Genomic DNA, 23,289 nt, shown 5'->3' on the forward strand with positions numbered 1-23,289 from the left:
AAATAACCCTAACGTGGCCTTCAAACAGGGTGTCCTGCTCCATCACAGAGATCATCCACAAACATGAACTGACTCTGTGTGCTACGTTTTTACATTTACTCTAAACCTGTCAGAAGTCTGTTTCTGTCTGAGCTTTGTCTCCACCTGCTGGTTGGTTTCAGAATCACAGGAAGAAGAACCAGACTCGCCAAGCTCTCTGATTGGACGAAAATCCTCTGGTGTTAAACCACCTGAAGGAGTCATAGAGGATGAGACATAAAAATATGGCACCTCCTCCTCTCTCTCTTCCTCTCCTATACCCCCCCTCCCCCATCTTCCTCCTCTCCCTCCTCCTCCTCTCTGTCTCTCTCTGAGTAAAAAGGAAGTTGTGGTCTCGTAGTGTAGTCCTCTGAGTGAGTCTTGTCACTGTCTCTCTGTAAGTGCTCACAGTTAATGTGTTCAGAGCTGCGAGGAAACAGATCTCTTCATCATCATGGCTCCATCACTCCTCTTCATCCTCCTCTTCATCCTGGGCTCCTCCAGCTCCCTGCCTCATCCTCGGAGATCCTTCCCCCTCCGTGAGTTCAAGTCTGTTTTAAAAACTGGTGTGTGAGTGTGTGTGTGTCCCTGCTCCTCTGTCGAGCCTGTTTGTTAAAGCGGTGATGGTCTGAGTCCTCGGTGTTAAGGTCCTGAAATCTGTGGGGGGTCGATCCTTGTCTTGGAACGCCTTAGAATCCTTGAGGAGGATCTGGGTCAGTTTTTGTGTTGGGGAATGTTAGCCTACTCAAGAAATCTGACCAATCTGTCAGATATATTCTATTCTATTCTATTCTAAAAACCATGAGGTGGGTCAGGAAAGGGAGCTGAGGGTGGATCCTCATGGGGACTCTGGGGGTTTACTGGTCTGTGATCAGCTCAGACTCTCTCTGTGGACTCTCAGCGTGTCCCCGTCAGTCTGTGACTCTGGTTGAGTTATTACAACCTTCAGACGTTTGTCGATCGCTTGGTGTTGAAACATCTTCAGAGTTCCTGCTGCAGCTTCATGTTTACAGAGCTCACACCTTCCACATGCTAAACACCAGGATACAGCTAGCACACTGTTAGCTTAGCATAAGGACAGCATTTTTAGCCCTTACAGGACAGGACGTGGACAGAGCTGGAGGGAAAGAGTAGGTAATGACACAAAGAAAAGAGTCTAAAGAGTCTGAAGGTTAGCGCACAGAAAAACCACGAGGACGAACCCAGTCTGAGCTTCTTCATCACGTGTCTTCATTGGCCGTCACCGCCTGCTCTCAGTAACCCTTCAGGTTACTTTGTGAAATTTTTGGGGGCATCTGTTTCAAGACTATAGACGATTCCCCTCCTTATCTGACCAGCAGCCGCCACTATATATATATATATATATATATATATATATATATATATATATATATATATATATATATATATATATATCAGTGGCCGCTGCTGGTCAGTCAAGGAGGGGAAGCTCATTTTTTTCCGGCCTACTTCATAAATTTGTTTATTTATTTAAACATAAATTCTACCCTCGGTGTCAGCTCGTTAGCAGCTGGAGCTGCTACGTGAGACTACGACAGGCTGTAAGTGCGAGTGACAGGGGGAGAAGCTCCACAGCTGGAGCTGGAGCTGCTTATTGGAGAAAAGAGAGAGAATCTTTAAACACAACGCTCGTTGTTTTTAAGAAAGGTAAACTCACTGGGGATCAATAAAACCTCCGGATCAGTCCAGAACAAGTGACTGTAAAAATCAGAAGATGCTCTGGTGGAGGGTTATACTTAAAGATCGCTGACTGGCTCATTTCACTGTCAATCAAAAAGGGATTCAGCCTCAGACAGATCATCCAATCATCATGCAGAAGCAGAGTGTCCAGGCCAGCCCACTGCCTCATAGACCCCCAGAGACGCTGAGCGTCCGATGGGCGGGACAAAGCCCAGCGTTTATCCAATGACCGTCCAGTTTCCACAGTGGAACAACCCACTCTACGCTTCCCCGCTGAAGTCAGAAGACGCTCAGCGTCCGACTGTGTTAAAGCGCTGAGACGCTGGGGGGATGAATGAGAAGGAGGTGGAGCCAGTTACCTGTGATAGGAGCTGATTCTGAACTAAAGATGAAGAAATTCTAGCGCAGATTTTGTCAATAAAATATACACACAGCAGAACATATCAACACTTTTTTGGGGACATTTTAGAGGAAGCTGAGCTTCCCTTGCAGTCTTAAAGCAATCACCACAGGTCAAATTAGGAACATGAATTTGGCCTACATGTAAAATAGTGAATACCACCATCATCTTACACAACGCTGTGGTCTTCTGGGCTTCAGGGTTAGAAGAAAGAAAGGTCATCAAACTCAGCAGAAACAGTCAGTGTTGATTTGACAGGGATCTATATAAACATTGTATTCTTGAACCAGCAGCATCTCGTGTTTCCCTTTTATGTGATTTTCCCCTTGTAGTAATCATATGGCTCCATGGGGTGTTTTTGCTCCGCAGGGGGAAACATCTTTGATTTTGTCATTTCGACAATCGATAGGTTGGGTATTTTTATCTACTGCGGACGCATGCTTAGCCGCAGCTTGGATCAGCCCGGCTTGAGTAAGCGTCTCTGAAAATCAGCTGAGCCTCATTAGTAGAACGAGTTGCAGCTTATTCAAGCTACACTTACCAACGATAGCCCGGACTTTTTTAGCCAGCTTCGTGGAATACCCCCCTTGTATCCCTATGGAGGATTATCCAGGTCTGAGTCTGTCTGCAGATACCCCAGGACTCTGTTTTGATGTCTGTTATAAGCAACCTCTGCTCTAAAAAGGTGCATTAACTGCAGTTCCCTGAGTGTCCACTAGAGGCTGTGTGCAAAAACAGAAGAAATCACATCCACGGCCATTCAAAAAGCCAATCTTAACAGCAGAAATAAACATTTTTTCAGCCTGGTTAAAAATATATTTTTCAATCAAAACAGATCATTTCTTTTATCAGCACACCAAACAAAGGAGGACATGTTTGACCATATAAGGGCGTGGCTGACAGACTGACAGGTGGGCACCTTGTATCTGTTAGTGAAGAGGCTGAAAACCCAACTCTTCATATCATGCTAACTCAAACAAAATGAAATAATCAGAGAGTTTAAAAATCCATGTTAATGTGTAAACAAGTGTTCCCCACTTGCACAGTTTTGTCTGACGCCACCTGTAGCGTCAACGCGGTGAGTGTCTGATCTGACTGACAGGAAGTCAGAGTCTATTTAGAACTAGATGTGAAGTCTAAAATATCTGCTTGTTGTCAGTGCGGTGCTGCTGATGAAAATGTGAAACCCTGAGGACGGTCAGAGTCAGAGTCAGACTGACGTTAACGTCTGAGGTGTGAGGAGGTTTCACACAGAGACACGCCATGAGGTTTAAAACGTTAACATAACTCCTCTACGCTGATGACACTCCACTATCTCTATCATCGTCCTGGTAACGTCACGCCCTGTCTACCTCTACTGGTTCCTGAGTGTCACCTTGTCTCCTTTTACTCTCCTGTCTCCTGTCTCCTAATGACATCGCCATGGTAACATCATCTTTTTGAGCTCATTCTAATGATTTCAATAAGGATTCAGTCAAAATGAGTTTTAATAAAAGTTTTTAACTAACCCCTGTGATTGAGTGGAGACCAGTCCAAGGTGTACTCTGCCTCTTACCAGCAGACAGCTGGGAGAGGCACTGGCCAACCAAAATAAGCAAAGTTGCTGAAAATGAATGAATGAATTTGAGATTATTTCACTTCCCCTCTTCGCCTGATCTGATTATTACTCTGTAAATTAATCAACAGGAAGCTGAAAGAGGAAGGATTTGAGAATGCAGAAAGGGGGTTAGATGAGGGAAGAGGAGACAAAGGTAATGAAGTGTGAAAATACATGACCCATTTACGGCAAAGGAAAAATCCAGCTCCTGTTCTGCTCTACGTCGATGACCCGACGGTCTCTACCAACCTCCAACCTGAGAGCCTTCAGTGCGTGTGTCCCTCAGTTCAACCAAGCTTTATTTACTTGGCTCCAAATCACAAAAAAAACATTCATGTCGCATTAATAATCAACCTAACCCTCCACGAGAACAGACCTTACAGTACAGAAACCTCCAACAGAGGAAGACTCATCAGCCCCATGGTTTGGTTGGACTTGTCTTGACCCGTCAGACTGGTCAGTCTTATACCATCTTGTCCTGAATCTTTCCAGTTTGCACTGACTCGTTACAACTGGTCTGACCTGGTCCAGCTCATCTGACTTTTCTGACTGGTTCTGACTGCTCCAACACGTCTGATATTCCTGGATGATTCTGACTGGTCTAGCGTGGATGACTGGCCCAACTGGTGACTGAGCTGACTGGTTTGACTCATCCTGACTGATCTGACTTGTCCTGCCTTCTCTGACTGGCCGACTTGTCCTGACTGGTTTAACTCAAGCTGACTTCTCTGACTGGTCTGACAGGTCTAAGTTCTGATTGGTCTGACTGGCCGACTTGTCCTGACTCAGCCTGACTTTTCCATGTGGTCTGACTTGTCCTGATTGGTCTAACAGGTCTGACTGGTCTGACTAGTCCTGACCGGTCTGTCTTGTCCTGACGGGTCTACTTGCCCTGATTGGCTTGAAATGGTCTGTCTTGTCTTTACTTGTCCAGATTTTTCTGACTTCTCTGACTGATCCTGATAGGCTTGACTGGTCTAACTTGTCGTAATTGGCCTGATGGGTCTGACTGGTCTGACTTGTCCTGACTTCTCTGCCTGGTCTGACTGGTTTGACTGGTTGAGTTGTCCTGACTGGTCTGACTGATCGGACTTTGCCTGATTGGCCTGATGGGTCATACTTGTCTTGACTACACCTGACTTCTCTGACTGGTCTGACCGGTCTGACTTGTCTAGACTTCTCTGACTTCTCTGACTGGTCTGACTGGTTTGACTGGTTTGACTGGTTTGACTCATCCTGATTGGTCTGACCTATCCTTGCTTCTCTTACTGGTTTAACTTGTCCTGATTGGTCTAACTGGTCTGACTGGTCTGACTTGGCCTGATTGGTCTGACTTGGCCTGACTGGTCTAACCTTTCCCGGCTTCTCTGACTGTTCTGACTTGTCCTGACTGGTTTAACTTGTCCTGATTGGCCTGACTGGTCTGACTTGCTCTGTGTGGGTCTTTAAACCAGTATCTGTCTCAGATCTTTCTCTGCTCTGTTGACCACAGTCGAGGTAAAGATGCTCCATTTCTCTGAAACTGAACCACATCCTTTCTAACCCTTTACCCAGATCCTGTGCCTCAGAAACAGGAAGTGGCGCTGTCTCTAAGTCATGTGACCCCTGAAGCAGAGAGCTGTGGGTGTTTATATTTATCTTGTTTGCTTTCTCCCCTCCTGAACCATCAGTCTGGTTAACCCAACTCGACCATCACGCTCTCTGATAATACCCAGAACTCGGTTTGGTCCACTGATGTGAGAACAGATGCATCATGGGAAAGCTTGAGACCACTAAAAAACCTGACCTTATGAAGACAAACCTACAGTTACTGTCCTCTCCCCCCTCCTCCTCCTCTCAGCCTCTGCAGACAGACCCGTGCTCCTCTTCAGCCTCCCTGACGTCAGGAACACCTCCACGCTGCTGCTCAGCTCCGACGCCTCCACGCTTTACGTAGGCGCTCGGGACGCGGTCCTCTCACTTAATGTTAGTCAGAGTGATGCCATCACGCTAAAAAAGAAGGTACTGAACTCAAACTTCCATGATGCTTTGCAACATAACGTACAGATTCACTGACAAACCAGGGTTTTTATTTAACTGATGCCTCTTTTCTTCCCCTCCTTCCTTCCTGTCTTCTTTCCCTTATTCTGTCCTCTTCTCTCCCTCCCATCCTCCAGTTTGTGTGGCGTCCGTCTGCCTCAGAGTTGGAGCAGTGTGGATTTAAAGGAAAGGATCCTTTGGTAATCTGAACTCTCTGTTCACACTTCATTCAGCTGCTCGTACAGAAACCACTCAGACTATTCGTAAACCAAAAAACACTCTTTGTGTGTTTGTGTGTGCTCACCCAGGTCGACTGTCCAAACTATGTCAGTGTGTTGCTGCCCATAAACTCCACCCACCTGTACGCCTGTGGCAGCTACGCCTACAGCCCCCGTGATGCCTTCATCGTGAGTTCACTTCATCGAGCTCTTAGCTCCATTTCTTCAGATTCAGACTCTTCTCTGACGTGTCTCCTATGTGTTTCAGATGTGTCTCTGTCTCGACTCTGACTCTTCTCAGACTATTTGATAGGGATGCTCTGATAGAGTGGTTTTTTACCCTGACTAAGACTTTTAGGTTTAGGTCAGTTTTATCTTGTTTTATTTCTTTTGAATGGCTGCGTCACATCTCTCGTCGCATTTTGATGTATCTTTTTCTTTTATGTATTGTTCTTACAGTATTGTTTTATGTTGCTTTTATCCATAGTGTTCTTATTTATTCTCTGACACCAAAAGCACTTTGTGGGAATTTTGGGCTACTGTAAAGGGCTTTAGAAATAACCATTGATTGATGAATTTATTGATCTGATCCTGGCAAAAGCCCTGGTATCAGTCTCAGAAAAAGGTCAAAAAAGTTGGGTCAATGAATCCTTTCTTATGTCACCAACTCCTCCCTGATTCAGCTCAGATGTGTCTCAAACTCTTCTCAGAGTTATCTCTGACTTGTCTCTGACGTCTTAGACTTGTCTCTAATGTGTCTCTAGTTTGTCTCTAATGTGTCTCTGACTTGACTATAGTTTGTCTCTAACTTGTCTCTAATGTGTCTCTGACTTGACTAAGATGTGTCTTTGGCTTGTCTCAAATGTGTCTCTGACATGTCTCCAATGTCTCAGACTTGTTTCTAATGTCTCAGACTTGTCTCTAATGTCTCAGACTTGTCTCTAATGTCTCTGACTTGTGTTTAATGTCTCTGACTTGTCTCTAATGTCTCTGACTTGTCTCTAATGTCTCTGACTTGTCTCTAATGTGTCTCTGACTTGACTAAGATGTGTCTTTGGCTTGTCTCAAATGTGTCTCTGACATGTCTCCAATGTCTCAGACTTGTCTCTAATGTCTCAGACTTGTCTCTAATGTCTCTGACTTGTGTTTAATGTCTCTGACTTGTCTCTAATGTCTCTGACTTGTCTTTAATGTCTCTGACTTGTCTCTAATGTCTCAGACTTGTCTCTAATGTCTCTGACTTGTGTTTAATGTCTCTGACTTGTCTCTAATGTCTCTGACTTGTCTCTAATGTCTCTGACTTGTCTCTAATGTGTCTCTGACTTGACTAAGATGTGTCTTTGGCTTGTCTCAAATGTGTCTCTGACATGTCTCCAATGTCTCAGACTTGTCTCTAATGTCTCAGACTTGTCTCTAATGTCTCTGACTTGTGTTTAATGTCTCTGACTTGTCTCTAATGTCTCTGACTTGTCTCTAATGTGTCTCTGACTTGACTAAGATGTGTCTTTGGCTTGTCTCAAATGTGTCTCTGACATGTCCCCAATGTCTCAGACTTGTCTCTAATGTCTAAGACTTGTCTCTAATGTCTCTGACTTGTGTTTAATGTCTCTGACTTGTCTCTAATGTCTCTGACTTGTCCCAGATGTGTCTCTGACTTGTCTCTAATGTCTCAGACTTGTCTCTTATGTCTCTGACTTGTCTTTTATGTCTCCAACCTGTCTCTGATGTCTCTGATTTGACTCAGATGTGTCTCTGACTTGTCTCCAATGTCTCTGACTTGTCTTTAATGTCTCTGACTTGTCCCAGATGTGTCTCTGACTCGTCTTTAATGTCTCTGACTTGTCTTTAATGTCTCTGACTTGTCTTTAATGTCTCTTTCTGTCTCCAATGTGTCCCTGGCATGTCCAAATGTCTCCGACTTGTCTCTAATGTTTTTGACTTGTCTTTAATGTCTCTGACTTGTCTCTGATGTGTCTCTGGCTTGTCTCTGGCTTGTCTCTTATGTCTCCAACCTCTCTCTAATGTTTTTGACTTGTCTTTTATGTCTCTGACTTGTCTTAAGTGTGTCTGACATTTCTTAGACCTTTTCTTTAAATTATTTTAATTATTAAATTATCTGTAATTCTAATTCTGTCTAGTCAAAATGTTTATTTTATTTTATTTTTAGATATATCTTGAATTGGAATACCAGATATCTACATTTCATTTGCAGATATCCATAATTCGTATTTAGGGTACCCGAAATGATGTAGTAGATATCTTGAATGAGAGACCCTATACACATGAATGGTGAAAAGAGACGTATTTGCCTAGACAAAATGACGTTGTTGATATCTAAAATGACAATTGTGGATAGGCAGAATGTATTTGTGGATATCTGAAATATTCCTTTTTGTCTAGGCAAAAAATGAATCACAGATTTCTACATTGCATTTCCAATCTAGCGTTTAAATGTTAAAACGACTTGTCATAGTCCTCACTGAGTGTTTCTCCCTTCAGGACTCAGAAAGTTTTGCTGCGGTCCGTCACATGGATGAGAAAGCTAAACTCCGCTGTCCACACAAACCTCTCCAGAGGAGCAGCGCCATCACCTACGGTCAGCTGACTCACCTTTCATCACCACACTCAGGTGTTCAAATGGTTTAGAGGGTCAGGGCTGCACTGAGGTAGCACATCTGACGAGAGGAAGAGTAAGACAGGTTCAACAATCTGAAGCTCCGTCAGCTAAAGGTAGAGTCAGAGGAACAGGAGCCAATCAGCTGATAGCTTCGGAAAAGAAAAAAAATATTATAAACCTGAAAGAAGAATAGGAACCAAACATCAGTAATCTTCTCCTGGGTCCATGTGTGAATAAACTCAGCCTCCTCTCTTCTGTTTGTCCGTCTGCAGATGGCGAGCTGTTCACCGCCACAACCACAAATTTCAAAGGAAGCCAGCCACAGATTTCTCGTCACTTCAGCAAAGATGGTCGCCCAGACGTCTGCCAGGATCCATCCCTCAACTTACTGCAGGGTGAGAAAAAAACGTGATTAATGCTGAGGCCAGCGAGGCCCAATGACCCACTTCATGTTTCGAATAATCAGCAGAATAAAAAAGGAGGTCAGAGAGGGATGAGAGAAAACAGGAAGAAGGAAGACTGTAGTCACCTGTTTAAGATTCAACAACACTGAAGATTGTCATCTGCAGCACGAAGTGTGACTAGAAGCAGTGGAGTTTCATTAACAGTTAAGCCATTAATAGGGACAGTAGAGTGTCGTCCACAGCCAAAGGCAGTTGTACAAACAGTAGAGTGTTTTCTGAATACTTCCTGAAACATTAATAGAAGAACAGTAGAGTGTCATCTGCATACAGCCTGAGACTATAAAAGAAACAGTAGAGTCATCCGCATACAGCCTGGGTTGTAAAAGAAAAATAGTAGAGTGTTGTCTACAGTCTGAGAAGTTAATTGAAACAAAACATTTTTGCCTGCATATATCCTGTCATGTTAATAGACACAGTAGATTGTTCTACAGCCTTTGTCAATAGTAGAAACAGTCGAGTGTCTTCTGCATGCAGCCTACGACATTTATAGAAACAGTAGAGTGCATTGATCCTTTGTCCTTAGACATATATAGAAACAGCAGTCTTGTCTGCATATGTCATGAGTTGGTTATAGATGCAGTAGAGTGTAATCTACAGCCTTAGACATCAATAGAAACAGTAGAGTGACTGCGTTTTTTCCTGGGATATCCATAGAAACAGTAAAGTGTCGTCTACTTTGAGCCAGAGACGTTCATAGAACCAGTAGAGTGTTGTCTGTATACATCCTGAGACAGTAATAGAAACAGTAGAGCGTTGTCTGTGTTTGTCCTAGGATGGTTATAGAAACAGTAGAGTGTCATGCCCTTACAGCCTGAGTCATTAAAAAGAACAGTAGAGCATTGTCGAGTGCCTGAGATAATGAAAAACAGTAGAGTTTCGTCCACTGTCTGACATGTTAATTGTAGTGTAGTATTAGTAGAAAAAGTAGAGTGTCTTCTACATACAGCTTAAGACATTAATATAAATGTATATAAACAGTAGAGTGCAGTCTGCCTTCGTCCTTTGACATCAATAGAAAGAGTAGTCTTGTCTGCATATGTCCTGAGATGGTTATAGAAACAGTAGAGTGTTGTTTGGGTATGTCCTGACATATTCATAGAAACAGTAGAGTGCCATCTGCAGCCTTAAACATCAATAGAAACAGTAGAGTGACTACATCTGTCTTGGGACGTCAATAGAAACAATAGGGTGTCATCTGCTTACAGCCTTAGATGATCAAATGATCAGTAGAGAGTTGTCTGTTTACTTCCTGAGATGGTAATAAGACAGTAGAGTGCTGTCTGCACCCTGAGACATTGGTAGAAACAGTAGAGTGTAGTCTGCGTTTGTCCTCGGATGGTAATAGAAACAGTAGAGTCTCATCTGCATACAGCCTGAGTCGTACTTAAGAACAGTAGAGCGTGGTCTAGTGCCTAAGAGAATAAAAAACAGAAGAGTGTCATCCACAGTCTGAGATGTTAATAGGAACAGTAGAGTGTCTTCTACATACAGCTAGAGACATTTATATACATTTATAAAAACAGTAGAGTGCAGCCTGCCTTTGTCCTTTGACATCAATAGAAACAGTAGTCTTGTCCTGAGATGGTTTTTGGAACAGTAGAGTGTCATCTAAAGCCTAAGAATTTGATAGAAATAGTAGAGTGTTGTTTGCATACATACTGACATATGCTTAGAAACAGTCGAGTGACCGTGTTTGTCCTAGGATGTCAATGGAAAAAGTAGTGTCATCTGCAAACAGCCTGAGACGTTCATAGAATCAGTAGAGTGTTGTCTGTATACGTCCTGTGATGGTAATAGACACAGTAAAGTGTCATTTGCATAATACCTCAGCTATTTATAGAAACAGTAGAGCATCATCCACTCACAGCCTGAGATGTTCGTAGAATTAACAGAGTGTTTTTCTGTCAGATTTTGGTAGACTGACTCTGAATACAAGTGGCCCAGGTGATGAGAGTATGCTGCCAGCTGGTTTTCAGACTCAGTCTCAGACCTGGTCTCACTAGGTCTCAGACTCAGACTCAGTTTTGGACTTGGTCTCAGACTAGATCTCATACTTGGCCAAAGTCCAGCCTGAGTTCTCAGCTGCTGATAAAGAGGACAACAAACCTCAGACTAACTTCTCATGCAGCTCTTCGCACTTAAACCACACCACAGTGTTAGCGTTAACAATAAACACTTCCTTTTCTCTCTGAGCAGAGACTCTGTTCCTTTATCTGATCTTCAAACTCTCAGAAGTAGGTCACTTAAATCAATCTATGTCTACACTCTCTGCCTACCTGGATCCTCACTCAGGGCTTGTCTACCTGAGAAGGAGGAGCCTAAACAGTCTGTTTGATCAGTCTGCAGACTGCAGTCCCTTCAGTGGCCACTGGGAGCATGTCCAAACCATGAAGATACCTCATCACCTCCAGAATTAAACCTGTTAGATCAGAATCAGAAGAATGATGCGTATTGATCCACAACACTCAGTCTCAGGAAAACTCAGATAAGTCATGAAGAAATTACTCATGCACAGGTTTTAGGAGTAAAGAAATGAGCTGCAACGACACGAGGCTATCACAGCAAAATGACAAACAGCTGCTCATCATGTCGTTATCACACGGTGGTATGATGTTGAGAAAGAGTTTAGGTTTGAAATCTTCTGAAATCTTGAAACCACTCTCGAATCTCCTTTCCTGTACTCAGACCACATGGCATGACACCCTCAGCTTCCTCATCTGTCACCACTTCCTGTTTTCAGAGCCAACATTCGTCAGCTCGTCTCTTGACCCGTCAGACAGGAAACTCTACTTCTTCTTCAGTGAAGTTGGTAAAGAGTTTCACTTCACAGATGAGCTGCAAATCCCCAGAGTGGCCCAAGTCTGCAAGGTGACAGAGACGCAAAGACACTAAGATACAAAGACACAAAGATTCAATGATACAGACACATAGAAACACAAAGGCAGCGGGCTAATGTCTCCACGCTTCTCTCACAGGATGATGTCGGTGGACAGAGGATTCTGCAGAAAAGGTGGACATCCTTTGCCAAAGCCCCTCTGCTCTGTCAGTCTCCCAAACAGCTGCCCTTCAATATTCTCCAGGATGTCTTCACCCTCCAGCCACCAGAGGGCAGCAACTCCTCAGAGACGCTCTTCTATGGCGTCTTCACCTCCCAGTGGTAGGAAGAATGTTTTACAAAATCATTAAAAATCCATGTGTCATCAAGCAATCGGATCAGTTTAGGAGAAATTTCTTGCTCCATAGAGAAGATCTCAGCTGACAGGACACTGACCAGTTAAAAAACAGTGAAACTGAGACTGAGTGGAGACAGATAAAGTGAAAATGAGGGAGTAAAGAATGATACAATGAAACTCAGATTCATTCGAGACCGATGCACAAAAACTGAGACTCACTGGAAACAGATACAGTGAAACAAATACTTAGTGGAGACAGAAACAGAGAAACTGTGAAACTGAGACTAAGTAAAAACAGATCCAGTGAAACTGTGACTGAGGAGAGACAGATACAGTGGCACTGAAACTAAGTGGGGACAGATACAGTAAAACTGAGACTCTGGAAACAGAAACTATAAAACCAAGACTCAGTGGAGACAGAAACTGTGAAAATTAGACTCAGTGGAGACAGACACAGTGAAACTTAGACTATGTGGAGACCGATACAGTAAAACTAAGACTCAGTGGAGACAGATGCAGTGAAACTGAGACTCAGCGGAGACAGATGCAGCGAAACTGAGACTGAGTGGAAACAGATACAGTGAAACTGAGACTTAGCGGAGACAGATACAGTGAAACTGAGACTCAAAGGAGACAGATGCAATATAGTTAAGACTAAGTGGACACAGAAACAGTGAATCTGAGACTCAGTGGAGACAGATATAATTAAACTGAGACTCTGTAAACAGATACAGTGAAACTAAGCCTCAGTGGAGACAGATATGATGGAACTGAGACTCAGTGGAAACAGATTAAGTGAAACTGAAACTGTGGGAGAAAGATACAGTGAAAGTGAGACTCAGAGTAGACAGATACAATAAAACGGAGACCAAGTGGAGACAGATACGGTAAAACTGAGACTTAGTGGAGTCAGATATAGTGAAAAAGAGACATGGATAAAAAAATAATGAAACTGAGACTCAGTGGAGACAGATACAGTAAAACTGAGACTCAGTGGAGACAGATACAGTGAAACTGAGACTAAGTGGAGACAGATATAGTGAAAATTAAAACTCAATGGGGACATATCAGTGAAACTGAGACTCTGGAAACAAATACAGTTAAACTGAGACAAAGTGGAAACAGATACAGCAAAACTGAGACCTCGGAAACAGTTACAGTGAAACTGAGACCAAGTGGAGACAGAAAAAGTGGAACTGAGACTTAGTTGAGATAGATCCAGTGAAACTGAAACTTGGTGGAGACAGAGAAACTGAATCTGAGACTCAGTCAAGACAAAAAACAGTGAAACTGAGACTCAGTGAAGACAGAAACATTGAAACTGAGACTCAGTGGAGGCAGGTAGAAATAAACCCAACCTCAACTTGAACCTGATTGCTGACTTTTGTTCTCTTTCAGGTCCTCTGGTCCAGAATCTGCCGTGTGTGTTTTTAGGATGCAGCACATCAGGGACGTCTTCAGTGGTAGCTACCTGACCCTCGACACTGAGACCACGGCGTGGGGTCCACGGCAGGGGAAGTCAAACTTGGGGAAGGTGAGGTGGAGACTAAGTCTAATATTTGTCTTTTATTTTCACCTGTTGCTCTGGTTCAGGTCGTTAAACTTTGTGTTTATTAGAAGACGTGTTAAGGAATAAATAAGTTCTGTGTCACGGGCTAAATCCAGATAAATGTGTTGTTCAGTCAAACAATGACATAATACTCAGGCTGTCTTAAAGGGCCAGCTGCACCTGTCAGAGTGTAGCAAAGGTAAACGGCGTCCCTCAGGGTTTGATTCTTGGCCCAGTTTGGTTGTCAGGAATTTACGTCGGCTCATTTTCACTGATGTTCTGATTTAAGACTCTCCCTGAACCTTGTCCTCTCAGTGTGGACTGGAAACAGCCTCGGACTCAGACTTGCACGATGTGAAGAAGAGTTTCCTGACTTCAGGTAAAGTCAAACCTGTCGGGAACGCTCCAGTCCTGGTTTCCTCAGAGCAGCGGTACAGTCGCGTGGCGGCCATGAGGGTGCCGGCAGTGAACGGAAAACAGTACACGGTCCTCTTCCTCCTGACAGGTGAGCTGATCAGGGGTCAACAGGTAAAGCAGACCATGAGGTGGTGGAGTAGAAACCTGTATTCTGATTTAACAACCCGCTTATCTTTCCCCCATGACCTCCAGACTCTGGCTTCCTTCACAAAGCGGTGCTGTCTGACGGAGGTGTGCAGGTGGTGGAGGAGGTTCAGGTGTTCACCGAGCCTCAGCTGGTGAAGAGTTTGGTCCTCTCCTCCGCCAAGGTAAATCCCTCACAACGCCATGAAGACTTCAACGGGTCAGAGCCCACTGGACACTTCGTCTGTGGGACGGTTCACATTTATAACCCATCGTCCAACAACACTTCCTGTTAGATCTGCCTCTAATCACACACACACAAACAAGCTAATGGACTGCTCTGATAGCCTTTCAACCACTCAGAGTCCTTTACATGTTGCACACACACACACACACACACACACACACACACACACACACAGATAGCAGTGAGTGAGTGTGCAGGAAGTAGAGATAACTCAGTTAAAAACACTTTGTCAGAGTGTCGTCTGCATAAAGAGCTCAGGGATCAACGATCGGAAATGTTTGGCGTTTGTGAAGTCCTGAGATTTGGACCAGAGGTCTTTGCACAATGAGTCCGATTTTTTATGAAGTGTTTTTTCAATCCAATCAATCCAATCCACTTTATTTATAAAGCACATTTTACAAACAGAGCGTTACCAAAGTGCTGCACATCAAAAACACAATAACAAAAACAGTAAAACAGCTCCACCTGTTCTCATTAAGGTAATAAAAACAACAGTAAACAAGAATACGCTAAAACAATAAATAGTACATGAAATAATGAATACAAATAAAATAGATAAAAAAAATAAAAACAATAAAATCAGGAGAACAACAACAACAAACTTAATACTGTAAAATAACTAAAAGAAATAAAAGACACAGAGGACCACACAACTCACGCAGTGTTAAAAGCCAGAGAATAAAAGTGGGCCTTAAGACGAGACTGTGGGGGCACATCGGATGTGGGGGGGCAGCGTTCCACAACTTAGAGCCCGTAGATCTTATTTTGAAAATGTAGAAGAAGAAGAATGTTATGGAAACAGCCAACAAAAGAAAGAAGAAGAGAAAAAATAAATAAATATGTAGTAATAATAATAATAGTACTATTTTAAATCCCTAAGTTACAGTCTTTTAACAGGGAGCCAGTGCAAAGACGCAAGAATTGGACTAATATGCTCATGTTTTCTGGCCCCTGTTAAAAGTCGTGCCGTGGCATTCTGGACTAACTGCAGGCGGGAAAGAGCTCTCTGGTTAATACCAGAGTAAAGGGCGTTGCAGTAGTCCAGGCGACTTGAGAAAAAAGCGTGCAAGACTTGCTCAAAAAGATTAAAAGATAAGAATGGCTTGACTTTCGATAAAAGACGAAGATGATAAAAACACGACTTTAAAATGGCATTGACATGTTTGTCGAGTTTAAAATCACTGTTTGGGGTCTGTAATCCGAAAAAAACGTCACGCACAGACACCTTGCACACTGAATCCGATGAGTTTATTTCCTATCAATTGCGAAAATTTGCAGTACAAGAAAAACGGAATCATCAAGCAATTGATCCTAGGCAGTGACCTTCGGTATGTTTCAAGTATGTGTGGCGTGCACAGGTCTTCATTCATCATCTAAACGTCCCCCAAAATGTGTTGAGAAAATATGTAAGAAAATGTGATGTTGCAAGCAGCGTACACCATCTCTAAAAAGTCAAACTACCCAGAAAAGGAGTTGGGTGGACGCGTAAAACGCAAAAAATTTGAACCCGTTCCGAACAAATAAACTGGCATCATTGCTTTTGATTAAGTGTTGCTTGAGAATGTCCCTGTCTGTTCTCCTCCTGTAGGGGGCACTGCAGGTCACACTATCATGACAACATATCACAGTCTGTTCTGCTCCTGTAGGGGGTGCTGTTTGTTGGGACCTCAGAGGGCGTGGCCTCTGTCCCCGTGGCCAGGTGTTCCATCTACGCGTCGTGCAGTCAGTGCGTTCTGTCCAGAGACCCCCTGTGTGGGTGGAGCCGGAGCCGGCGTGCGTGCAGGTCTCTGCAGGACGCTCTGGAAGGCGGTCTGGAGGACATGTGAGTGAACACAGATTCTGTTTGTCAGACTGAAGGCTGGTCTTTGTGGGTCAGTCAGCCCTGAGTACGGACTCACAGATTGTTTCCTCCTCAGGGCTCAGGACGTGGAGCACGGCAATGTGTCGGTTCAGTGTCGGGGACAAACCAGGGCGGTACGCAACAAAGGTCTGTCCCTAAAACCTGTTCAACACAGAGAGTCCAGATACTGCAGGTCGGGATCCCATCACTCTGGTTCTGTTCTGACCCTCTTTGTCTTACAGTGGTTCCTGTGCAGCTGAACCAGGCGGTGAGGCTTCCTTGTCAGAAGCCATCCAACCCGTCCGTGCTGTCCTGGTCTTCACCAACCAGGAAGCTGTCAGAGAATCACTTCATCCAATCAGCTGATGGCAGCCTGCGGTTACTCGCCTCCCACAACACCTTTGGAACATACACCTGCACGGCGGAGGAAGGCGGGCACAAGGAAGTAGTCGCACGCTTTACTGTCACACTGATTGCTCCTCCTCGCACCATGAGCCTGCCACCAGAGGACAACCACAAAGACAAGTCCATCCAGGTTCTTACTGAGGGACCAGGAACTACTTCAACAAAACCTTCAGGAGACCCAGAATTCCCCACGATGACGGACTATGACGAGACTACGACAGATCTAATAGACCCCACAGATGACCACTCAGAGATTCACTCTACAGATGGAGGATCCAGCCCCTCCTCGCCCCCCAACAAAGACCTGCACTTCCAGACCAGTCCTCGGGACATTGACCCCAAAGAGAAGAGCTACTACGGCGAGCTGGTGGTGGTTTCCCTGCTGCTGGCGGTCTGTATCTGCGCCCTGATGCTCGTAGCGCTCTACATGTGGCGTCAGAGAAGAGCCGAGAAGGTGAATCCTCTGGTCCACGAGGACGGCAGCAGAACGGACCAATCCATGGAGAGTGTCCCCTCCCTGAGCAGCCCCGGGGACTCTGGTCCTGTTCTGACAGAGGTCCAGTAACATGGACCACGACATCTTTCAGAGCTCAGCAGGTTATTCCTGCTTCCTGTTCCTGTCTGCTCAGCTGTCCTGCAAAAACAGCAATACCACCAAGAATACCTTTGAATGACTAACCTGTCCTGATCTGTGATTGGCTGTTTGCCAAGTCAGGGGCGGGGCTTGTGTTCAGACCCACCTCCTTTACGTTTCCTCAGGCAGCTAGCAGCATCCTCTGCGTTTGATCCTAGCTCAGTTTTTTCATCAGGAACTTCAAACCTCATGGATGTGACGCTGATAGACTCTCATTTCCTCAGTGAAGTGTCCTCATGTCCTTGTGTCCTTACATTCTTGTGACCTTGTCCTTTTTGCTCAGAGCTGCGTGGACATTTTGTTTTGTTTCTGTGTCAGTCTCAGACACAGAGTCACAGTGAAACTCTGTGGGTTTTATGACTGAACCGTTTTTCCGTGAATGTTAAAATGTTAAACCAGGACGACAGGAAGTACGGATTCAGGTCCTGAATGTGGTGAACGGTGAATGTTGACTGAATGAATGTATGGTTGCTTTAAACCACTCTGCTATTTTTTTTAAATATTTCATTTGTTTTTTTTTAACAGAATGTTTGTTGTATAAGTGCAAAGTATCGCCCCCTACTGTTTCTGTTTTGTATATGTTGTGTTCTTGAGCTATGTGCTTCTATTGTAGAGCGATGATTGGCTCCAACATTGTGTTAAATATGTTTTCTCACTGTTTGATGACCTCTAAAGGCTAAAGGGGCTAATTAGGGGAGAAAAATGAATATTCACCTGATGAAATAAAAATTGTAAACGTTGTAATGAAACTGCTGCTGTGATATAAACTCACAGAAATGAACGCACTGCCATCTGCTGGACAATACACGCAACAACAAGCCAACAAACCTGTGTGAGTTTCATCTGTTTACGGTTTAACAGCAGAATCAGGCTGAAATAAAATCAAACCACTCTGCAGCTTGAGTGTCTGATAAATTTATCTCAAAGAAAAAAAAAAGGTTTGTGGTTTCCTTTACAGATATTTAATCTCTGATTCCTCTTAATCTCGGATGTGGTTGAAGTAAGACAAGCAGAATTTTCACGTTTCGGTCAGAATAAAACGCCCTCCGCAATTCATCGGTTCCTGTAAGAGGAGCAGGTGAGTTCAGTAAAAAGGAGGAGGAGTCAGTCAGACGTGGATTCACGGAAATGTTGCTGTCAATATGTATTACGCTGCTTTCAGGTAGCGTTGGAATATTAAGCATCCCAACCGACTGAGCACAAATTATGTGATTAACGGGAAAGAACATGTTACAACTGCATTTAAAGCTTAACACGAAACATTAAAAGCACAATATACAACATTTAAAGCCTAATAAACAACACTCACTACTTGATTAACAACAGTCTGACCGAAATCTATTGACATACTGAATGTTAGAAATCACTCACTACAAAAATACACCTGCTATGTTTATTTTCTCCTATTATGTGTCAAATAAATTATAAATATTTTACTTTCATTCGATTTAGATCAAATTTATAGCACACAGAGTGAGAAATTGATGATTTTTAATCACTTTCTATGCGTCTTCTTCCTGAAATTTCTAAATTACGAGCTCGTATCAAGTACTTGAACGCGGCACCATCCCAGTTTAAGGGAAGTTTCGAAGTCTTCCTGAAATTCAGAAACAGGAACCAGAGAATCCACCTCCAGGTAATGTTTGATTAATTTAGAGTATTTTCAGTGATTAGTATTATTTTTTATATGTGTTGTTAATTTTTGTAGCGGATTTTATGATGGTTTGGTCAGAATTTGACGTTACTGCGTCACAGCCGTGTACAGATGTTGATTTTAGCTCCTCAAACAGACGAAAAAACTATACTTTACTCTTCTTAACTCTGAAACCATGATTAATTATATTATGTTTTGGTGTTAAATGACGTTAGAGACATTAAAGTTCCTGTTTTGAGCATGTGTAAGACCCACCGTGAGTCCTTAGGATAGAAACACTTCCTGAAACACCAGAGTCCGTTTATATTTCATCAAATTTTACAGTTTCTGATTTAAATGGGATTTTAATGATTGTTGAAGAAGTTTTGAGCACTGATATGACTAAAAGGGGATGTATTGATTAATTCGGCTAAAGTAAAATAATCTCCTTTTGCTTTAAAACCGGGTTTTTGCACACTTGAAACAGACCTATAGCATAAACAGGCTGCACACATGATGAGAGGGTTTTAACAGCTGTTTAAAGCATATTCAGTAACTTTATATCAAGTCTATAAATATATTAAATTGTTTTAGAATAAATATTTTAACTGTTTTTCTAAAATCTTAAAACAGTCTTTATGTTTTCAGAGGCCCCACCTTCACAGGATGCAGGTGTAAACTCATAACCACAGTAATGCCTCAAATTATGTTCTTTTTCTTTCCCAGAGTCTCCACTGTGACCTTTGACCTTCACTATGACCTCTACATCTGTCACCACCGTGGGTGGGCTGGTGGTCGTCACTCAGGTGATTCCTCAGGATGAGAAGGCCATCCCCATGCAGGCTGGTGCTGTCACCAACGCCACCCCAGCCCCGCCCCCAGCCACACAAACCCCGCCCACTGCACCAGCTGCTCCCACCAAGATAGACGATATGACCGCCACCTTCCTGCGGGGGCAGCCACAGGGCCTCGGGGTGGTTCAGATCTTCCTCGGCGTGCTGTGCATCCTCTTCAGTCTGACAGCTCTCCTCTCTCCCATCCTGCTGATTCACGCCCCGTTCTGCCTCGCTGTGTCGGTATGTCTCCATCTCTAAACGCAGCTCGCAATCATTCAATGCCAACTGTCCAGACGTCAGTAAACATCTGTCTGTCTCTCTTTCTCTCAGTTCCTCATCTCCGGGTCTCTGGCCATCTCTGCGTCCAGAAAGACGTCAGTCAAACTGGTAAGTGTTCAAATGAGGTTAGATTTGATCTGGATCAGTGTTGAGGTCAACTTTATTCTGGATTAGAGCTGAAACAGCATCTGAGGTTAACCTTAATGTGGATTAGAGCTTCAACAGTAGCTGAGGTTACCCTTTAATCTGGAGTACGTCTGAGACAGCATCTAAGATTAACTTTCATCTGGATTAGATTTGAGGTAAACCTTACTATTGATTAGAGCTATGGTAAACTTTATTCTGGATTAGATCTGAAACAGCATTTGAACCCTAATATGGATTAGCGCCTCAATAGAATCTGAGGTTAACTTTCATCTGGATTAGATCTGAGGTAATCCTTCATACCAATTATAGCTGAGGTTTATCTTTACTCTGGATTAGAGTTGAGACAGCATTTTTGAATTACCTTAATCTGCATTAGAGTTGAGACAGCAGCTAAAGTTTACTTTATTCTGGATTAGAGCTGAAACAGCATCTGCAAATAACCTTAATATGCATTAGAGGTGAAAAAGAAGCTAAATTTAATTTTAATCTGGATTAGATCTGAGGTTACCCTTTATTCTGGAATTATTGAGACAGCATCTTTAGGTTTACTTTCATCTGGATTAGATCTGAGACAGCATTTTAGGATTACCTAAATCTGAATTAGAGTTGAAACAGCAGCTAAAGTTTACTTTATTCTGGATTAGATCTGAGGTGACCCTCTAATCTGGATTACATCTGGGAAACATTTGAGGTTAACTTTCATCTGGATTAGATTTAAAGTAAACCCTAATCTGGATTAGATCTGAAGTTAATTTAAATCTTTATGAGAGCCAAACCAGCATTTGAGGTTTATCTTCAATCTGGATAAAAAATTGAGAGACAATCTGAGTATTACTTTAATCTGAATTGGTATTGAGACCTCAGCTACAGGGTAATTTAAGGCTGGATTAGAGTTAAGGCAGCAGTTGAGGAAAGCCTTAATCTAGATTAGATCTGAGGTTAACTTCAATCTTTATGAGAGCCAAACCAGCATCTGAGGTTTGTTTTTAATTTGGTTTAGAGTTGAGACAGAAGTTGAGGTTAATTTAAGGCTGGATTACAGTTAGTGCAGCAACTGAGGTAAACTTTAAGCTGGGTTAGAGCTGAAACAGAAATTGTGTTCACACGGAGCAAGATATTCAGATTGTAAAGGGATTAAGTGCTCCATGGAGAGTTCAGTCTGAGTGAAAACCAATTAGAACAAAGATAATCTCAGACTGTCTCTGATTGGTCTTCCTGTGTGTGTTTCTGCAGGTGGGTGTGTGTTTGTCCTGGAACTTGGTCAGCACACTGTTTGGCCTGGTGGGCGTGGCCTATGCCTGCTTCCTTTTAGCTGACGGCCCCGCCTCAAAGCGTCTCTGTGAGAACTGCACCAGAGGGATGTGGACTCTGGACGTAAGTCTGACTCAAACTCACACACTCCTTTACACCCTGCAGTCAATGTGTGTGTGTAATCTCTGGTTTTGTATTTGTGTGTGTGTTTCAGACTTGTGTGTACGGATCTCAGGGTCTGCTCCTGGTCCTGCTGGTCCTGCAGGTCTGTGTCTCCATCACAGTCTCTGTTTTCTCTCTGAAAGCTCTGAGACGCCGCTCGCCAAGCGGCTCACCCGTCACAGTAAGACTCTCAGATTCACTGATTCACTCAGATTCACTCAGATTCACTCAGACACAGGCCTCACACATTCATTCTGTCTCACTCTGGATGTTAAAGTTTGGTTTGGTTTGACCTTTGACCTCCAGGTGATGGTAGATGATGCAAGAGCTCCACTGTGCTCTGCAGCTTCTCTGTCTGACAGCGATGTCGCCCTGTTGGACAGCGACTATGAAGGGGGAAACTGAAGGAAGACTCAACCCCACCACCACCAAACTACAGCAGGGCTACAGTTATACACAGTTATATGCAGTAGTATTGCTGTAATACTACAGTAGCAACAGCAACATAACTGTATCTCCTCCTTGCTCTACCATAATAATCTGTTTCCAGCTGTTTTTCTGTCTTTGCATTTTTTGATGTTTGGATGGTACGTTGCATTGTGGGTAATTTCAAAGTTAATCAGTTAACTTGTGTCTATAATGAAGATAATTAACCCTTTCCTCTGGTATTTAGAGGAGAAACTGACCTGTGACGTCAAACTGAGCTCATCTCTGTTTTGGAAATAGATGATTAATGAAAAACTGAAGCGTCAGACTTTATTTGGAGGCAGAATTTCTCAAAGATGCTAAAAAGACAAACTGGCTGTTTGGAAACCTTGAGGAGAGAAGGTATCACTCAGGCTCTTTTTGATTCTGTTGGATGACACTGATGTGTTCAACACGGTGTCGTCTCTTCTGAATGTGATTTTAGTTCATAGAAGAAATGGATTAATGAAATTAATCAAGCCTCAGAGTGTTTAGATTTAAAGTTTGGGTTTAACTCCTCGATCCAGCAGGGGGCGCTCATGCTGCAGTTGAACATGTTTGTAGTTTTCTCCAAAAGAAGCACTTTATGGATTAACTATTCCTTTTCATCAGATTTGACGATGAATTAGAAAAATGAAAACATAAACATTTCTTCAAAAGGAGCAGTACGTTCAGTTAAAGGATCTGAATATTTGCACTTTTTGTTTGTGACTCTCAAATCTTTTCTGTCTCTTTTTACTTTATGATCAATAAAATTGTTCTTTTTTACACTTTGGACTCTTTTTTTTTTTTTAAGATTTACAGAAACATCTGATTATAAACAGGAAGCAGAGGTCAGGAGCTCATTTCCTGTTGATAAATCTATGATGGTTCATGGTTTAGTCTTGAGGTTATATTTCAAATCAAACAAATACTGTTAAATTAATAGAGGTGTCCCAGTCCGATGTTGATATCGGATATCGGTCCAATATCAGCAAAAAAACAAGTATCGGATTATATCGGAAAAATGCATCTAAAATCTTCAATATAAGTAGTCCATTCCAGACTCCACTCCTGCTGTTTTTATTTGATTTATTTAGGTTATTTTCTGGGTC

General features: G+C 43.1%; 2 protein-coding genes across 2 annotated transcripts; both read left to right on the forward strand.

The window, feature by feature from the left end:
• Positions 1 to 302: 302 nt before the first annotated feature.
• On the forward strand, positions 303 to 18,217 carry LOC141800219 (semaphorin-4B-like). Its single transcript, XM_074682636.1, has 14 exons — positions 303 to 557; positions 5,557 to 5,717; positions 5,873 to 5,935; positions 6,044 to 6,142; positions 8,453 to 8,549; positions 8,843 to 8,965; positions 11,775 to 11,902; positions 12,010 to 12,191; positions 13,606 to 13,741; positions 14,072 to 14,261; positions 14,366 to 14,481; positions 16,190 to 16,365; positions 16,460 to 16,530; positions 16,626 to 18,217. The coding sequence occupies exons 1-14, from the start codon at positions 473 to 475 to the stop codon at positions 17,351 to 17,353; spliced, it is 2,355 nt and encodes a 784-aa protein (XP_074538737.1). The 5' UTR covers positions 303 to 472; the 3' UTR covers positions 17,354 to 18,217.
• A 750-nt stretch (positions 18,218 to 18,967) lies between these two features.
• Positions 18,968 to 22,963, forward strand: LOC141800956 (membrane-spanning 4-domains subfamily A member 4A). Its single transcript, XM_074683828.1, has 6 exons — positions 18,968 to 19,058; positions 19,782 to 20,131; positions 20,222 to 20,278; positions 21,551 to 21,691; positions 21,783 to 21,911; positions 22,037 to 22,963. The coding sequence occupies exons 2-6, from the start codon at positions 19,811 to 19,813 to the stop codon at positions 22,133 to 22,135; spliced, it is 747 nt and encodes a 248-aa protein (XP_074539929.1). The 5' UTR covers positions 18,968 to 19,058; positions 19,782 to 19,810; the 3' UTR covers positions 22,136 to 22,963.
• Positions 22,964 to 23,289: the final 326 nt, after the last annotated feature.

Source organism: Halichoeres trimaculatus, unplaced genomic scaffold (genome assembly GCF_033239565.1).
Source record: "Halichoeres trimaculatus isolate MK-OKI-2021-1 unplaced genomic scaffold, fHalTri1.1 fHalTri1_scaffold_12, whole genome shotgun sequence".
NCBI classification, from domain to species: Eukaryota; Metazoa; Chordata; class Actinopteri; order Labriformes; family Labridae; genus Halichoeres; species Halichoeres trimaculatus.